The sequence below is a fragment of the Sebastes fasciatus genome, chromosome 16, assembly GCF_043250625.1.
Source record: "Sebastes fasciatus isolate fSebFas1 chromosome 16, fSebFas1.pri, whole genome shotgun sequence".
Classification (NCBI taxonomy): Eukaryota; Metazoa; Chordata; class Actinopteri; order Perciformes; family Sebastidae; genus Sebastes; species Sebastes fasciatus.
In genome coordinates, this window is record NC_133810.1 from 14415946 (window position 1) to 14434982 (window position 19037).

The following is a 19037-nucleotide window of genomic DNA, read 5'->3' on the forward strand; positions in this document are numbered from 1 at the left end:
ATGAAGAGAAAAAATAAATAATAGCGAATATTTCAGATTAATAATATGAATTATTAATAAATAAATAAACAGATGCAATTAATACAGTTTATATTTTGTATTTGAAACAAAACATTTGACATGTGGACAGCTGCAATCTCCCAAAAACCCTTCAAAAAATCATCACAATTTAGCTTCTACCAGTGTGGTTGACAATATGGGGCTGACTTAACGACCACAGGTGTTTTCAATTTGAACAATTTTGAACAACCAATCAGGAGAGACTACAGCCTACCATGTGGGTATAAAAGCTGCAGGTGGCAACTCAAAAAAGAAAATCCTTGTATTTCATTGTTACTTCTGCTCAGCGTGAGACAAACATGGCATCTGCAGGTCTCCAGATTTTGGGCGTCTTTCTGGCAACCATCGGCTTCCTTGGCGACATCATCATCTGCGCCCTGCCCATGTGGAAGGTGTCTGCTTTCATCGGGAACAACATCGTGACGGCGCAGACCTTTTGGGAGGGCCTGTGGATGAACTGCGTGAAGCAGAGCACCGGACAGATGCAGTGCAAGGTCTACGACTCCATGCTGGCCCTCCCTCGTGATCTGCAGGCGGCCCGGGCGCTGATTGTGATCTCCATCCTGGTCGCCTTGATGGGAATCCTGCTCTCCATCGCAGGGGGGAAATGTACCAACTGCATTGAAGACGAGTACGCCAAGGGTAGGGTAGCCATCGCTGCGGGGGTGTTCTTCATCGTCGGTGCGATCCTGTGCATGATCCCCGTGTCCTGGTCTGCTCACGTGGTCATCAGGAACTTCTACAACCCCATTATGATCGACGCACAGAGGAGGGAGCTCGGAGCGGCGCTGTTCATCGGCTGGGGATCGGCAGGACTCCTGCTGATCGGAGGAGTGCTGCTCTGCTGCCAGTGTCGGCAGCGTAAGGACAACAGATACTCTGCCAAATACTCTGCCCCTCGCTCAGCAGCCAGTGCAGGAGCCTATGTTTAAAATGGCTGCATACTTGTTTTACTCTAGGAAACTGGACTGAACTCTTCATAGTACATTTTTATGCTCTTTTTATCATTTCAAGGTGTTTTACTGATTATTTTTAATAAATTAAACTTTCATATAATCACTAGCTTTTCTTGTTTGTGTGGTGATTGAGTGAATGTTTCAAGTGGAAGATGACGGTTTTAAGATGGTTTGGTCTTGACAAAGCCTTTTAATATAAGCTGAATTCAACCTAGTTGGTATAGATGCCTCTTTACCTTGGTGTCAACATTTATCAACTTTTAAACTCTGATAAAAGTAAATGCCAACATCCAGCAGGAACAGCTACTTTGCAGCTCATTTAGGCTGTCAAGTGTTTCAGTAAAGTCACTTTTAGGTTGCGTTAACCTTCATGTTTAAGGGTCAAGTGGTGGCTGAAAGTCTTAAATGTTAAACCAGAGGTTGTGACACTTTCAGTGATTGCAACTGATGCAGTAGGTCTCTCACAAACATTTAGACAAGGTATGAGAAGCACATGGTACTAATTAACAAGGTCTCCATATTGTATTTTAAGTGTCCCAGTGAACTAGCATGCACAAACTTAAAAAAAACCTTGAAGGCTCTTAAATCACTAGCTTGTTCGTTCACTTAATCTCGAGTAGTAGAGATCTTGGCACAATTATGAATACTTTTGCAAATAGATGCCATTTGAACTATGGTTGGTGGGTTCACAAAACTAGAGGAAATGTGTTCAGAGGCTTTGTTTACTCAAATGAATGATCTGGATACCAGCAGGTGTATTTTCATATCCCAACTAATAGGCTGTGTCTGAGTTGAGTGCAGCCACCTAGAGAAAATTGCTACACCCAGTTTCTATTTTCAAAGCGTTCTGACTTTTTTTTTTTTGTGCGGCTGTTCCAAGCGCTTCTAGTTGAAAATCTCTGAACTTTTCAGAAAGGCTCTAGATTTGTCACATAGGAACTCCCTGCCAGTGCTTTTCTACTAGAAAAAGGTGCTTTATTGACACCTCACTGATAGACCTACCCCATGGTGTCTAATATGAACCATAGCATATATGTTAAAACAGAGGTATGGTGTATTTGGATCTCCATCAGGTTACTAAAAAGGCCACAAAAGTTATCTTGTTGGATTCTTATTCTGTTATTTGAAAAAAATATAGATATTTAAATCCTTGCGGGCATGTTTTGCTACGGTCACTAGGGGGTTCGGTGAGCCCCCGAACCGATGCTAGCTACACCTGTGCTTTTGTGATGCGTTGCACGAGACTCGCACAGTGGTGATTTTTGTATCTAGAAGACTCATTTCATTGTGGGATATTTTTTTTTCTTCCAAAGGCCTTTCTCACAGACATCTTGACTTGTCATGGGAGGAAATGCACAGGTGTTACTAATAAGAACACTAATAATGGCTCCGTTCTTATTCATGTGACGGTGAGGCAGCATGCACGACACCAGGAACCTGAAATCAAAGCAGCTAAATGCAACACAGCCATCATTCATTATAAAGTTCATCAATCAACACGTTATATTTTGTTTGTTTAATCTGCAACAATAGTCTGACCAAGAAGTGATCTGCCACATACCCTCCCTGTGACTGGTGGTTGTACTGAGGATTGTGGTGTCCATGAATATGTGGATGTTGATGTCTACACTATTTATTACGCTGCTGTGATATCCCTTCCTTTTGTACTGCCTTGAGATGTGTATGTCTTCTATCTCCTATCTGTCCTAAATGTATGGTGGCACTCAGTTTGCTACTGTTTGTGGCTTCATATTTTCCGCATATACTGTACATGAGACCGTTGTCGATCTACTCAGCAAGAAAGCGTATTTCCCAAAATGTCAAACTATTCCTTAGAGATCAAACTTCAGAATTACTGAAGTTTGCAGGCCGTAGATCTGATTCATCTGCAGTTCATTTCTTAAACCAGGATGGAAATCTTGAACGCTTTCCTTTTAGTAGTATAATCTGTGCATGGTTTTAAATTAAATCACACAGGTGAGCATCTACTATCAGTGTGTGTTTCTTCTGTCAAGTGTTTAACTACCCCCAAACTCTGTACAGGTAGGATGCTTTTTTAGAATCATGCATTCATATAAAATCTCAGGATTTAAATAACCAGTGTGTAACAACTAGGGGGGTCTATTAGCAGAAATGGAGTATAATATTAATAAGTATGTTTTCTTTAGTGTTTAACCACTTGAAAATAAAAGTAGTTGTGTTTTCGTTACCTTAGAATAAGCCATTCATATCTACACAGGGAGCAGGCTTACTTGCCAACCTTGAGACATTAAAAATAAGGAGGGTTTCAAAAGTGGGGGGTCTTAGAGTTTCAGAGACTTTGTTTCCTGCATTCTGGTGACTTTTAAAGAATGAAAATAACTAAATAATAAGTACACTGCAACAGCACTTTTATGTTAAATAGGCCTACTTTTAATTTGACTTTTAATTCTCAGGAAAGAAAACTGAATAATTCGCCCCTCCTTCATAAACTTGTGTGAATCTCTGGCATAAACTAATAATCATCAGTTTTCATTCTTTCATTCATTTTGCCCTGCTTGAGTATTTCTTTCTCTTAGTATTCCCCATTTCTCTCTCCGTCTCTCACTCAACGAAGGTCCTTTCAGACACAATGCGACAACGGCACCACTCTGAAACCCGTTATTTCCAAAGGCTTGCGCCACGACGGCTTTGCTGTGATGCTGTGATGTGCGGCGAGCGCAGCTCAAACCGCACCGTCGTGTCTCAAGCAGCTTTCCTCCGCCGGGAAAAGACATTTGGTGTAGCTGTATTGTCGTCTAGGTTGAAACAGTAAGGCTTATGGCTTATGCACGTTGTACCAGAAACAGGTTGAGATAACAGAAAGGAAAAAATGCCATAAATCGTAGGAAATTGTGACCCCGCGAAGGGCAGAGAGAGGGAGAGGGCAATGAAAAACGGGAAGTCTCCCGGGGAAATCATGAGGGTTGGTCAAGTATGGGAGCGGATCCTCTTCACAGAGCCGGCCGCCATGTTTCTACAGCATCCCAGAACGGACATACCAAACTTTTCCTGCTTGTGTCGGAGTCGATAACGTTACGGGAGAAGTTGTAATCTGCAACCTCACCACTAGATGCCGCCAGATGTTACACACTGCACCTTTAATATAATAATATAAGTCTGACCTGAAGATATGTGAAAGCTTGCCTTGCTTTTCTGGAAATGGTTAAAATGAGCGCTTGAAATCTATTTAAAATTTGTGATCTGAGCCTTTCATTTTGGCTCACAAAGCAGTCTTTCATACATGAGCGCTTTTGTTGCAGCTTTCTCCTCCTATTCATAGAGAGGAGAAATCAGGACAAGCAGGAAACCTGATCCGCAAACTAGCAGAGTCCCCTCCCTGTTGCTCTTCCGTCTCACACCTGCAGCGCAAAACCACACAGCAAAACATCGACACTGCTGCCTTTTACAGCCGAGTGAAAGCTTCTGGTTTAAAATGATCTCCAGCTCAACTGAAGGTGGACTTTGTTGCCGTCTTTGACTTAAATACATGCCTCCTATTTGTTTTTTGGCAACATGCAGACGCAGCTCGTTGGTGTGTGTTTGGCAATCATCGGCTTTTTTGGCACCATCCTCATCTGCGGACTGCCCATGTGGAAGGTGACGGCCTTTATTGGGGCAAATATCGTCACCTCTCAGGTCTTCTGGGAAGGTTTATGGATGAATTGTGTGATCCAGAGTACGGGTCAGTCGCAGTGTAAGGCCTACGACTCCATTCTGGCTTTACCGCAGGATCTGCAGGCGTCCAGGGCTCTGATTTGCGTCTCCATCGCTGTCAGCGTGGTGGCCATCGGGCTCACTGTGGTCGGGGCACGCTGCACCAACTTCTTACGTGGCGACTGGCTGACCAAAGCTAACATTGGCCTGGCTGGAGGGCTGGTGTTCATATTAGCAGGACTCCTGTGCATTATTCCTGTCAGCTTGTCGGCTTACAGCATCATCACGGGTTTCTACAACCCCCTGCCCACCTCGGAGAGGAGGGGGGAGCTCGGGGCCTCCATCTATGTAGGCTGGGCGTCTGGAGCTCTGCTCATCATCGGTGGAGGGGTGTTGGGTAGCACCTACAGATGCAGAGGACGAGAAGAGAGAAGGAGAGTACACAGACGTCAAATACGTACTGTTGTTGAAAATGTGCGGTAATGTGTTTAGTGTGATGGACTTTGTCTTTGATTCTTTTTCATCTTTTATTTCAACCTTAAAATGCACTATACTGACATTTTACAACCAATCTGTGTAAAATATGAAATTGTGTAGCATATTTACAGTATATTGCTCGACGAGGGCATGCAGCTGTTTTTAAAGTGAAGAATGAAATAATGAAGTCTAGTTGAGCCAGTAGTTGTATTATATGATATTACAGGATGTTAACTGAAGAAAACATGTTTAATGATGTTTCATTTAGAGATCTGAGTATATGTGATGTGTTTTCAACGCGTTCTCATCCCAACTCCTCACATACTGACGCTTTGTCAGACCCCTCAGCGTCACTTTTTGGTCTCAGTAAACACGGGACACGGGACACAAACAACCAGCTGATTGTAACCTCACGCACGGGACATGAACAGCGGTTCAAGCTTGGATTAAAGTGTTTGTTGGACCCATCCACCTCCCCCTCTGTGTGTCTCTTTTGCCCTTTAAACTACGTCCCCATAGCACTTTCCCTGTGTGTATACTGTTGCCGCGGATAAGTTTACATTGTAGTTAATAGGAAGCTTGGTGTGTCTCATACCGACGCTAAAGGGTGTCTTGTGCGTCGGTATCAAACGTCAACGTCCGTGACAAAGCATTGGTACTTGACGCCCTGGGAATGAGAACGGGCCGATGTTTTATTATGTACAGAATACATTATGAATGCTGCAAGAACAATCAGTTTTAAGACTTTTACAGACCACTGGTGTCATATTTAATCATAATACTAAACTGTATTGTTTTTACCTGCCAATGAAATGTGTCTTTGTTTGCAACAAGAAAGGAATAGGAATTTTGAGAGACAAATTTCAGCTACTTGAAACAGAATAAGGCAAAGAAATGTTTTTATTATTACTCTTTGATCACTTAAGAGTTGTTAAACAAGTTGAATTGTACTGGAAACACCTACAATGTTCACTGGTAGACTGGTTTTTCCTGCCTTTTTTCCTCAGTATTGAGTAATTGAACAATATGTTTGCTGTTGTTGTTGCAATGTCAAGTGAAGGAATCTATGAATGTTTATATGTTTGCATCTCAACAAACCAATAAATTACCTTGTATATTTGTATTTTTGTACATAAGTTCTGCATTTTTTTTCTCTTTCACACTATTATTTTTAAAACTACATATTTTAGCATATTGCAAGTTACAAAAGTTGCTTGGATTAAAAAAAAAAGATGCTCCCTAGAGATATGTGATGCCCAGAGAAGAGAAAAACATGTTACTTTGAGAACCTCTGTGCTCTACATGTACAAAAGCCTGAAAAACTTGATTTGGTTGTAGCTCAGAGGTGTTTGATTATACTCTACGTATATTTACAGATAGCTCACCAGTTGCCTCTCTCTGGACCACGTTTGCATATCTGTTGATCTTTGTGTCATCTGACTGAACGTAACAGAACAAAACACAACAGCTGACGAGACTCAGAAACAGCAGAAACAACACCAGAGAAATGCACAGTGGATATTTTTGGTGAATTACTGTAGCTGTGGTTTTAGTTTATTGCTGAATATTTTTTAAATGGGAGGGCAGGGCAGGCAGATCGGGGGTCTGGCTCTGGTTGTGCTGGGAGTTTTAGGAGTGTGTTTGGCATGTGGACTACCAGTGTGGAGAGAGACGTCTTTTGTGGGAGCAAATATTATGACGGCACAATCGGTAAGTCGATATATATGCACAGAGAAATATATTTCACATACTACTGGTTAAATCTGATCATCTACCATGTTGTATCAGTAACAACAAATATACCTTACAGACTGTAAATAAGGAGGTTAGAATCAGCAGAGCATAACTAATCAAGGTCAATGTCTGACCTTAACTATTATAGGTCAACGCCTAACCTTAACTATTCGAGGTCAACGCCTAACCTTAACTATTCAAGGTCAATGCCTAACCTTAAAGATAGGGTCGACGATGTTGGAAAGCTAGTATAATTTGAAAGTAGCATCGCCTCAGGAGCTCCGTCTAAACCCACCCCCTCACTTGGGGCTCCTTTGACGGCTCTTTTCCGGTCCTTTTTCAGAGCTCATAAGTAATGGATCGCTGTCGCGGTGTAAAGACCATTTCAACTACAATAACAAATAGTGTATACCGGATAACATCGTCAACCCTGCCTTTAACTATTCAAGGTCAATGCCTAACCTTAACTATTAGAAGTCAATGCCTAACATTAACCATCTTGCGAGAGTTTCACAACTTGGGGGTTACTTTCTTAACACGACCCACTGGCTCTAGAGAGAAACGTGCAAAACCAGCCGTCATCTGACTTCTGTTGCAGTGTTATTATGGTAAGGATGGCCTCTGAGCGAGCATGGTTTTGCACTCGGCGGCTCACGTTACCGCAGTCTTGGAAAGGGAGGAGTGAGCAGAGGGGTACTCAGTTGGTTGCAATCAGCAACCGTACCGCTAGATGCCGCCAAATCTTACACATTGTACCTTTAAATTGAATTTTTAACTCTGCATCAACACAAAGCATGATTGAGCATATAAACTGCTTCCCACCACAAAAACAGGAATTCAGAGTTTATGGACCACCTCATCAAAACATCATTTCTTGTCGAGTTTTTCAAATCTTGCTGGCTGTTCCCTCTGTCTCTGTCTCTGTAGATATGGGACGGTCTGTGGTTACACTGTGTCCTTCAGGCCACAGGTCAGATGCAGTGCAAGAGACACACAACATCCACCACTATGACCTCTGACATCCAGGCTGGACGCGCCCTCACGTTGATCTCCATTATCGCCGGCCTCCTGGGCTTCATTGTCACCCTTCTCGGCGGAGGCGTAGCCAACTGTAGCGGCGCTCCACCTGATCCCTTACAGCCTACGACCACCTACTCCCCCAGAAAAAAGGTGCTGACGTTTTATTCATATCGTTTAGACTGGGTGTTTTGAGATCCGCAAGGAAACACTGTCATGGGCTGTAATATGGGCTGTTGATCCTGTATGTTAGTTAGTTTGTGGCAATTTGAAGAAACACAGATGTATTTAGGAATATGCACTATGTAGGAATAATATCAAACATATAATCAAAGTGTTTAAGATTTTGACACATTTCTGCAAGACAGAGCCTCAAAATCAATAATGCAGGAGCCACCTCAAGGCTTTTCCCATTTCAGTTTAGATTGTGTTTCAGTGGTAAATAATACCAAACAAGTTTGTCATTCATTTCAAGTTTGAGCCAATCACGGCCGCAGCTTGTTAGCGAGAAAGAATCCCAGCTGCCAATCATGACGTCTCACCCCTTTTTATAGCACTTTGACTTTTTAGTTTAGCTCATATCCCATCCGTTAACATGGAGGGGGCGGGATTTATGACCTATACTGCAGCCAGCCACCAGGGGGCAAACCAGATGTTTTGGCTTCACTTTTGGGGAGTTGTCATGTCGTCCTTCTTTATGTACAGTCTATGGTCCACACACACACCTTGCTTGTCGCTAAAAGTTGCAGGTTGATTGATGGATGATGTCATGATCTTATTGGTTGAATTTGGTTGGTACTAGCTTACGTAAGCACACGTCATATTTTGTTTTACAGGAAGAAAAGATTATAATATAAATCGTTTTTTGTAATTTTTTTTGCATATATTGTTAAATAGGTGCACAATATGGCCGGGGTTGTGATCTGAAAGAGTTAAAAATGCATTTTTCATGTCATCTTGACTATAAAATTCCTGCCAAAAAGTTTTCATCTCGCGCCCTCTGCCCGCTCGCATAAAAGGCCTCTCATCTCAAGAATTTCAGTCCGAATTCGTCCCTGATGTCCTCTTTTTTTCCAGGCGTGTCTGCTGGGTGGAGCTCTGTGTGTCCTAGCTGGCATCCTTTGCCTGGTTTCAGTCAGCTGGTCTGCAGCAGCAACTATCTACATCTACAATGACCCCTTGCTGACAGCGGCCCTGAAGAGAGAGGTGGGCTCCTCCATCTACGTCGGCTGGGCCTCCTCTGTGATGCTCCTGCTCGGCGGTGCTCTGATCTGCTTCGTCTGTGGGGAGCAGGAGAGAACCCCACCTCCCCACTATTCCTACATCAGCACCAACTCTCAATACAGCGACGCTGCATCCCGCATGGCCACTCTGAGGTCTGATGACAGGAGAACAAACAGCTTGAGGATGTCTGACCGTCAGACGCCAAGCAGCATGGTAGTGCACGTGGCCCAAGTGCATGAGCATAACTCCCTGAATAAAGCTCAGAGCGGGCTCTATAATCAGCCTCAGTGGACACAACCAGCATCCGAGCAGTTTGGCCGTAATCCCTCAAACAGATCAGGGACACCAGACAAGGGGACGGGCTTATTCATGGGAATGAATCCAAATCTGGTGCGTGACGTTCCCAGCAGAGCCACAACAGTGCCCAGTGAATATTATTAGAATACCGCCTAAATCTGGATGGGGGATCTGCATGGATCATCGCTCTGAGAATGACTGAACACTATAATCACTTAACAGTGGTCACTGATCGTTTCTTTTCACGTTATTTAATGCTGATCATTGTTATCATTAATCGGGACATCTGGGTTTGTAAGCAGCGAACTGCTGGTGGACCAGTCATCACAAACTCATGCTGCTCAAACCGACGACATTTTATTTCTAATTCTAGTTTCCAAATATGTCCAATATATTTGATATATAATTATGGTGCAGCCATAACATAAATAAAGTCTAAAAGTGGAACTTTATAAACATAAACTTCAATGAAGAACTAGAACAAGATGATACACAACATATACAGTATATTACCAGTGTGAAATAAGATTATTTCAACAACTATTAAAGCTACTTATGAGAAAATAAAAGGAGGAAATATGTGTGTTAAGGGCTTAATTGTATGAGTTGCACTGCTCTTTAAACACACATTTTATAAAACAGAGTGAATAGGTTTCACACCTCCTTTTATTTTTATCAAGAGAAGGAACATGTACACATTTTTGTAGAATATTATCTTTTCCTTTTCTTCCTCCAGAGATAATGTTGTGATGACGAAATGCAGATTTCATTTTTTTTAATTTATTGCATGATTTACTGAAATACGCTATGTAAAAAGATTAGGGTAAATATGATATCATATCATGTGGAATCCAAAGGAAAAACAGGAATTTGATCAGATGAAGATAAAAGTGCAAATTTGTATTTTTAGAATTAAAATCACGGTCATACAAGAGAGAAAATTAGCAATCATAATCACTTTTTCAGTTCAGATTCACTGCACTGGCTCATCTTTATGTGCTGGACTGACTTAAAGGACCAGTGTGTAACAATTAGGGGGATCTATTAGCAGAAATGGAATATAATATTCATGACTATGTTTTCATTAGTGTATAATCACCTGAAAATAAAAATCGCTGCTCTTCATATCTACATAGGGAGCGGGACCTCTTCACGGAGTCCACCATGTTGTTCCGCCATGTTTCTACAGTAGCCCAGAACGGACAAACCAAACACTGGCTCTAGAGAGAGCCTTTCACGTTTTTACGTTACCTGAAGGCCACCGTAGTTCTCCGACACGCTTGTGAAACTGCGGTAATGTGAGTTGTGGTACCACCAGCGGCCATCTGATTTCCGTTGCTCCTAAAGTAGTGTTATTATGGTAAGGATGGCTTCTGAGCGAGGTGAACGGCGTTACCGCGTTTTTTACACTCGGTGGCTCGCGTTACCGCAGTGTTGGAAAGGGAGGAGTGAACGGAGGGGTATTCAGTTGGTTGCAACCTGCAACCACACCAGTAGATGCCACAAAATCCTACACACTGTATCTTTAATCCTTACTTTGTATTGTATTTTTTGTTAGAAAAACTCCACTTTAATACAATGAATGACCTGAATGAAGGTCAGCTACAGCTTTCCTAAGTGCCACAACGTTAGCAAAGTGTCAGATTTGTGCTCAAGGACAACTTTTGCAGCACAGTTCAGCAGATATCTGCTGCGTCACTCTGCAACACAGTGAATACTGACCACGTCCACAGGCGGTGCTCTGTAACTGACCTCGCTCTGTTGTAGGAGAGGAACAGGAGGGGATTGCCCTCCAGGGATGTTGTCATGTGAGCATTCAAACACATACATGTCATCTTATTCTCTAGTATCGATAGTCATAGGAAGTCTGGGAACCATTTCAAAGCTATTGATCATTGCCAAATGGAAGCACTGACATTCACAGTGAATGACTCACATAATTCAGTGATACTAGGGCTGTGAATCTATCTGGAGATACGATACGTATCATGAAACTGAGGTAATGATTCAATATATTGCGTCATATTTTGATGCTGTAAGCGTGGCGATATATTAACGATTTTTTTTTAAATCTAATTTTAGGAAAACTGTCAAAGTATAAAGACTATTGACTATAGCCATAGTATAAAGGCTATTATGAGGACTAACATCATTACACATGAATACAATTGGACTCATTGAATCCACAAGAGTCTCAGCTTTACAGTCATACCCAAGTCTGTCCAGTCCAGGACTGTTTAGGGACCCCAGTATGCAGAAATATTTAAATACATCATTTTTAGAAGAGGCGAAAATAAGACATTTATACTACATTAAAAAAACTGCATGTTTTTTGCCCCAAACTGCATCTGATTATCATAAAGTGGGCATATCTGTAAAGGGGAGACTTGTGGGTACCCATAGAACCCATTTTCATTCACATATTTTGAGGTCAGAGGTCAAGGGACCCCTTTGATAATGCCATGCCAGCTTTTCCTCGCCAAAATTTTGCGTAACTTTGGAGCATTATTTAGCCTCCTTCCCAACAAGCTAGTATCCTCACTCTAACGTCTTTACTTGGGGATTTAATGTGTGTTTTTGTAGTTAAAGGTTACATGAATAGTTGTACAAAGAGACATGGGTAATAAATCACAACTGGATGGTCTCACAGGTGTGAAAAACAGTTTAATTTAATTTTAAATTAATCAAAACAAAGCAGAAACTGGCGCTAAAGCTGAGGTTATCACAGTGACATTTTGTGAGTGAGTGCTGATCACTTGGTAAGTTCCTCTATGCAGAATTCCTTTCCTCCAAGCAAACACTGTACTGTCTACATTACTGATTTGTCCTTTTAAATGTACAGAACAATCATGCGTGTGTGTTGATGGGGGAATACAGTGTGTCTGTGGTCTGTATTTCAGTGGTTTTGACAACACAGGGGCTTCTGTGTGCATCTCTGTAGAGAAGCAATGTGGTCAGGTGAGATTTCTCCACAAACCAGTTTCAGCTGAGAGGCAACGGCGGCAAACTCCTCCTCTGATTTATCCCTTAACAACAAAACTTACAAGTGAGGCAGCCACTGTCAGCTTCTTCTCTAAGTGGGCAATAAAAACCTCTACCTGCTTCTTAGTCTGTCTCATAGGTAAATCAGCTCTCTGTAGCTCACGGTGTTGCTTCTTTGAAGACACCGACGGGGCTTCAGCATGGTGTCTGGTGGAAGACAGTGTCTGGGTTTGGTCCTGGCCATCATCGGCTTTCTGGGGAGCATCATCATCTGCGCTCTCCCCCCCCTGGAGAGTCACAGCCTTCATCGGTGCCAACATCGTCACCTCTCAGGTGATCTGGGAGGGTTTGTGGATGAACTGTGTGACCCAGAGTACGGGCCAGATGCAGTGCAAAGAGGCAAAAGTGCAAAGTGGCAATCGCCTCTGGAATCATCTTCATCATCGCGGGACTCTTTGTGCTTATCCCCGTCTGCTGGACCGCCAACTCCATCATTCGTGACTTCTACAACCCCGTCATGACCGACGCTCAGAGGAGGGAGCTGGGGGCCTCGCTCTACATCGGCTGGGGCGCCGCGGGGCTGCTGTTCCTGGGTGGGGCCCTCCTGTGCAGCTCCTGTCCCCCCAAAGACGAGAACGACTACAATGTGAAGTACTCCAAGGCTGTCTCTACGCACAGCAGCAAGGCCTACGTCTAGATCTTAGAGAAGCAGAACTGGGACTGTCTGTTTGAAAGTTTCACCCGCTGTTTGTCCCATGAAGATGAGTCCACCATTTACAACAATCATGTCCATAATGTGGTTGAAATAGATAGGAACGTTTGCAGTATGAGTGTAACTTAAGCATGTGTTGTTTGTCTTTTTGATGCAAGTTTTAGTCTCCATATAAGTTGTAAAATGTGCAGTTTTATACAATGTTTTTGTATTTTACACCATTACTCGTTTACACAGTTTTCCTTATATGTTGTTTGCACATAGTGTTTTGTATCCAAGCCTGATACTTTCTACTCTTCCTCGATCAAGCTGCGACTGATTCACAGAATTTTCTTCCGATTTTTAAGTCATTTGTAAGACAAATATTCGTCAGCATGTGAGACGTTTCCATCTCATCACTGCGTTGTTGTTGTTTTTTCAAAGGGAAGAACAGTTACAGTGATGACATGCAACAGAAAACTCACTGAAAAGTGTATCAGGTTTTTCAAGTGTAAACAAAAGAATCCTTACAAACAGGTTGTGTGACAATGTGAGCTTCCTGCCAAAGAAGCGTTGCTAAATAAACAAAGAGACTGAGTGATAACTGTGTGTATGTTTTCAGTTTGAATGTGTGTATGTAGTAGGGCTGTCAAAGGAAACGCAAATTTGTTTTAACGAAACACATTTCAACAACATTTCTGTAATGCATTAACACAATGGATCTTCCGGAGGTTGTACTGGGCTCATTATTGAAGCTAGAGTGAAGATAAGGAATCCATTGGTAACTATGTCAAACTAGCTTGCGCAAAGGAGGCTAAATAACGCTCCAAATTTTGGCGAGGAAAAATTACCATGGCCATTTTCACAGGGGTCCCTTGACCTCTGACCTCAAGATATGTGAATGAAAATGGGTTCTATGGGTACCCACGAGTCTCCCCTTTACAGACATTCCCACTTTATGATAATCACATGCAGTTTGGGGCAAGTCATAGTCAAGTCAGCACACTGACACACTGACAGCTGTTGTTGCCTTGCAGTTGCAGCTGCAGTTTGCCATGTCATGATTTGAGGATATTTTTTATGCTAAATGCAGTACCTGTGAGGGTTTCTGGACAATATTTGTCATTGTTTTGTGTTGATGATTGATTTCCAATGATAAAAATATACATATATTTGCATAAAGTAAGTATATTTGTCCACTACCATGTGGATAAGAATATTAAATACTTGACAAATCTCCCTTTAAGGTACATGTTGAACAAATGTGCGATTAATTTGCAATTAATCGTGATTCAATATTTTAATCGATTGACAGCCCTGGTATGTAGTATTCCCTCTTTAAACTTTAAACTAAGTGCAGGGGAGAGATATTTCTTGTGTCCTTTAAACATGAGTATAGAATTGTGGGAAAACGAAAATTTAGTTTGTCAAAATGTTGTGGTGGGAAAAATGAATAAAAGTACCCTTCTGAATTTTACAAAGGACGGCAAGATTAAAGATTATTTTGAGCCTGATTAAAATGTTAAGTAGTGTGTGCGTGTGTGTGTGTGTGCACGTGTGTGTGTTTGCGTATGGGGAGGGGTTTTGCATGTTTCAAACAGGTTTTTCTGCGCAGTAGCCGCTGCTAGAATGAAACTGGTTTTGTCCCAGGAGATTGTGTTTCACATTGTTCTCCTCTTGTTACACAAATACATCCTGCATGCACGCACACTGAGCTTTCACAAGTATTAACTTTTGAATCAAATCTTATTTCTGCAGCAAGATAGTGTGTGACAGAACAAAGACGACGATGCGGCGCCTCACGAGTGTGTATCTTATAGACATGTTGAACGCCCAGAGGCCATATCATTCTCTGCTTCGTCCAAAGCTCATCGTTTCCAAAATAATCTCGTCAGACACAGATAATAGGGGAGGGAATAGGTGATGTCACGGTTTCACAGCTACCTCTCTCTCTCTCTGTTCTTCTGTCAACCTCCTCCCCCTTTTGTTTCCCTATAGAGTAGGTGTGGTGCATCTACACCTGACCAGTAGCACACAGGCAGCCGCTCAGGTGACAGAAAAGAAAGAGCACTCTCAGGTAGAGAAATAAAGAGAGAGGGGGGGAGGAGAGGACAGCATTTAGGGATACGAAGGAGGAGGGACAGTGGAAAAGTAGGCTGTAAACAAATGAAGTGACACACCTGAAGTCAAGCTACTGCAGGCTGGACGGACAACTGAAATAGTCAGACGGGGCTCTGCGTTCCTGGGACAGATACAACATTGCAACTGTGGCAAGTAAAAAAAAATAGCTGAAGAAACGCACAAAAATGGAGGCGTATGAAAACGGCAACATCACACGTTGAGAAAGACAAGGAAAATCTCACACGAGAGGAGAAGAGTCATCACGAGTGAAAGCAAAAGAAGCTCCACAGAAACCACCAGAGCGCTTCACACAAAGGTCTGTGAGCATTTCTCGAGCCCCTTCAGAGATCTTCCCTCCACCTCTACTGTACGTCATGGCCTCTATGGGAATGCAGATGCTGGCCAGCGCCCTGTGCCTCCTGGGTTGGGCAGGGGTCATCATCAGCTGCATAATGCCCATGTGGCGGGTCACGGCCTTCGTTGGAAGCACCATCGTCACCTCCCAGACCATCTGGGAGGGCATCTGGATGACCTGTGTGGTCCAGAGCACAGGGCAGATCCAGTGCAAACCTTACGAGTCTCTCCTCGCTCTCAGCGCTGACCTGCAGGCCGCCAGGGCTCTCATCGTCCTCGCCATCCTTACCGGCAGCGCGGGCCTCATTCTGGCCTTCGTTGGAGGGAAGTGCACTCGCTTTTTGGATGGAGAAGAAGCGGTTAAAGGCAAGGTGGCCATAGCAGCGGGGGCAGTTTTGATTGTCACAGGGCTGCTGTGTTTGATTCCCACATCGTGGGCGGCCGGGTCCGTGGTGAAGAAGTTCTACAGCGCCTCCATAGACGCTCAGCGGAGGGAGATCGGAGCCAGCCTCTACATCGGCTGGGGAGCGTCCATCCTGCTCATTCTGGGAGGGGGTTTGTTCATCAGCTCAGCGTGCCCCCTCAAAGACCACAACGCAGACAAGAGCCCTTCTGTCCGCTACCTGATGGTCCGCTCCTCCAACGGGGCGAGTTCTCAACGCAGCAGAAGAGCGACACCTCAGCCTGTCGGAGCGGCGTTTCCCAGGTCTCAAAGCTACGACAGAGCGTCAACGAAGCCTCCGCTGTCCACAAGACCTCCCTGGGAGGACGGGCCTGTGCAGGGCTCGAGGCTGGGGTCAGAACAATCATGGGCGCCATCAACAAAGTCTCAGATGAAAAGGCCGGAGTCGACAAAGTCTGAATACAGTGAGGCGCCGTCGACAAAGTCTCAGCTGAAACGAGCAGAAATGGAGGAGAGGTTATCAGTCGAGAGTGAAAATGAGGACGTGTCCTCAAATCCAGCGAAAACATACCTATAATATGGACACACACAAATGCATGTAACATTTAACATACCAATTAGTAGTTTACTTATTTTGTGACGGTTTACCGATGAAAAGTAGCTCATTGTATATAAGTATAGTTATCTTTTTACTCCACCATGTTGCTTTGATAAAAGGACAGAAGGGAAAAGGCCTGGACTACATTCATCAATATGGAGCATAGCAGCTTTAATATGTTATGTGCACTAAAACTGAACTTAAATACTTTAACAAACTGAATCCTGGTGCAAATGAAGTATGCTATTGTTGTTTTGTTTTTTATTTTTTAAAGAACATTGTTGGCATTAAGTTTGACACGTTAATGTGGAGCATTACACCGGTATTAACCTTCTTTCTTCACTATTTAAATGCACTGAATGAGGGTGAATTCGTTCGCATTACGAATCTTACCTTAGACTTTTTGGCTTGTTTGTTTCTGCTGGACGTACAGCAACCTGAACGCAACATAAGGAATGAAGCAGAAGCGTATTTTAGCCTCCTTTAAATTGATACTAATGCATTTTTTTAAGCCAAGTATGTGCTCATTTGATGAGCTCTACGGCCATGAAAGACTCCCACTTGTTACAAATAAATAGTTACACTTTTTAGATTTAGCTTTTTGTCACAACTGTGAAATGTGATTTTATGTTTATTTTTATTTGCACATATATTATTGATAGATATTTGTATGTTTACTTTTCAATAAATGACTTTAACGTAATTTGATTGTCTTTTTCACTATAATCTAAATGTATTAAGCGTCACACATGAGCTGAATAGAGCCTTTCCTTATGTAAGTATACAGCATCCCCCTGGACTCTCAGTCCTCTTCCTGGCTATTAAAATCTACAGGACAAACTGGTTTGACAGAGAGTGTGTTGACAGCGGAGGATTGCGGTTAGAGGAGGGATGCACAGTGTGTCTGAAGAGGATTCAAACTCAGTTTCAGTCAATCATGTTTATGGAACATGTGTTGTGTTTTTTTTTTTATATTCAAATGTGCAGTAGCATCATTATGTAGTCATAATCTACTGCCAGTTATACACACGTTTTACTTTAGAGAGAACGTTTATGGATACATTTACATACATAAGTAAGGAAGAAACTACAGAAATGAATAGGTAATATGTAAATAAAACTACACTGAAGCGAGCCCAAACAATTTTAAATAAAGTTATATGGGTCTGAACAATGTAGAAAGCATGTCTGACCCAGATGATGTTCATACTTGTCTCCTAGTATTGTGAAACACTGCTATCTGGTGGTCAGCGGTGCAAACAGACACATCAGACCCCGTCAGATCAAAATAACCATCCATCTATCCATCTAGCCCCATTATACCAGCAGATGTTTTAATGACCCAATGGGAATTTTTTTTCTTTACCTTTAACATCAAAGACATTTCAGTTTGCAAAATTTATATATTCAAATAGCTACAGCATTTTCTGTTATTTGCATGTATTATCACACGAGCACATTTTGCTTTTTAACTTGACAGGACTCAGAGTTCACGTGTGCATTTTTCTTGCAAACATAAAATGATGTTATTGATATTAAGTAAATTTCATTTTGACAGTCCTACACCCAGAATACTGTATATGTTCTTATTGACATGGTCTTATAGCATGAATAGAATAGAAAATGTAAACAGAGCATTTAACAGTGTTTTTAGTCTTTGGGAAGCAGACATCACATGTACAGCTTTTTAGATAAGACAGATGTTCTGTGTTTTGCTCAGTGATTGTCTGTACAAATGATTCACAAGAACACAAACACTGTCACCTTTTGGTTAACCTTGAGATCATCACCAGACACCATACTTTTACCAGCAAACATTTTTAATAAAGTCAAGGACAAATGTAACCTAGGTTAATATAACCTTAAGCAAATAAAAGGTTAAACAAATGAATACAATGTAAGCAAATTAAATTAAATTTGTTATTAAGTTCATTAACATTTACAGTCATAATTGTAGTTTACATGGTTGATTTTTCTATTTTACTTTGTGTACTGTTCCTTTAAACACCTGAAACAGCAAATCAGTGCAACTGTAGCGTCACTTGCTGGTGAGAGAGGAGTCACGAATGAATGAAAAAGAGAAGGAAAATAAGAGTAAAGAAGCAAGTTTTATGAGTTTTCTTTCCATTTTTGGAGGATTTTGTGTTCACCTTCTGTCCACGTTGCTGGACTCTGTTTCTTTTGTTTGAGAGTTGAACGAGGATTTGGCCAGGTTTTTTAGTTGAGAGGATCGTTTGGTGTTTACACACCCGAAGCTGGAGAATTAAGATGAAGAGCCACCTGAAGGAGAAATGGAGTTGGATGTGCGTCTGCTTCTGCAAGGTCAACCTCCACTTCAGAGATAAGGACACTGATTCATACTCCTGGATCGTGGTAGGACTAAACCTTCAGTGGAGTTCATTTGGACTTATAAAGGACTTAACAAAAGGACTGATTACACAAGAAGTT

At 42.3% G+C, this 19037-nt stretch overlaps 4 protein-coding genes and 1 pseudogene across 4 annotated transcripts; all 5 read left to right on the forward strand.

Moving 5' to 3' along the window:
- Positions 1 to 316: 316 nt before the first annotated feature.
- On the forward strand, positions 317 to 1122 carry LOC141753519 (claudin-like protein ZF-A89). Its single transcript, XM_074612267.1, has one exon. It carries the CDS (start codon positions 360 to 362, stop codon positions 990 to 992), a length of 633 nt encoding a protein of 210 aa, XP_074468368.1. The 5' UTR covers positions 317 to 359; the 3' UTR covers positions 993 to 1122.
- Positions 1123 to 4185: 3063 nt separating this feature from the next.
- On the forward strand, positions 4186 to 6269 carry LOC141753520 (claudin-4-like). The gene has a single exon (XM_074612268.1). The coding sequence runs from the start codon at positions 4551 to 4553 to the stop codon at positions 5172 to 5174; it is 624 nt and encodes a 207-aa protein (XP_074468369.1). The 5' UTR covers positions 4186 to 4550; the 3' UTR covers positions 5175 to 6269.
- Positions 6270 to 6699: 430 nt separating this feature from the next.
- On the forward strand, positions 6700 to 11542 carry LOC141753516 (claudin-4-like). The gene is made up of 3 exons (XM_074612263.1): positions 6700 to 6878; positions 7830 to 8072; positions 8997 to 11542. Exons 1-3 carry the CDS (start codon positions 6744 to 6746, stop codon positions 9582 to 9584), a joined length of 966 nt encoding a protein of 321 aa, XP_074468364.1. The 5' UTR covers positions 6700 to 6743; the 3' UTR covers positions 9585 to 11542.
- A 930-nt stretch (positions 11543 to 12472) lies between these two features.
- On the forward strand, positions 12473 to 13391 carry LOC141753521 (claudin-4-like; annotated as a pseudogene).
- Positions 13392 to 14271: 880 nt separating this feature from the next.
- On the forward strand, positions 14272 to 17292 carry LOC141752874 (claudin-4-like). The gene has a single exon (XM_074611116.1). The coding sequence runs from the start codon at positions 15609 to 15611 to the stop codon at positions 16566 to 16568; it is 960 nt and encodes a 319-aa protein (XP_074467217.1). The 5' UTR covers positions 14272 to 15608; the 3' UTR covers positions 16569 to 17292.
- Positions 17293 to 19037: the final 1745 nt, after the last annotated feature.

Coding starts and splice junctions, on each gene's coding strand:
- LOC141753519 (XM_074612267.1), top strand. CDS start 360: ATGGCATCTGCAGGTCTCCAGATTTTGGGCGTCTTTCTGGCAACCATC.
- LOC141753520 (XM_074612268.1), top strand. CDS start 4,551: ATGCAGACGCAGCTCGTTGGTGTGTGTTTGGCAATCATCGGCTTTTTT.
- LOC141753516 (XM_074612263.1), top strand. CDS start 6,744: ATGGGAGGGCAGGGCAGGCAGATCGGGGGTCTGGCTCTGGTTGTGCTG. Junction 6,879..7,829: donor ATATTATGACGGCACAATCG/GTAAGTCGATAT, acceptor CTGTCTCTGTAG/ATATGGGACGGTCTGTGGTT. Junction 8,073..8,996: donor CCTACTCCCCCAGAAAAAAG/GTGCTGACGTTT, acceptor CTTTTTTTCCAG/GCGTGTCTGCTGGGTGGAGC.
- LOC141752874 (XM_074611116.1), top strand. CDS start 15,609: ATGGCCTCTATGGGAATGCAGATGCTGGCCAGCGCCCTGTGCCTCCTG.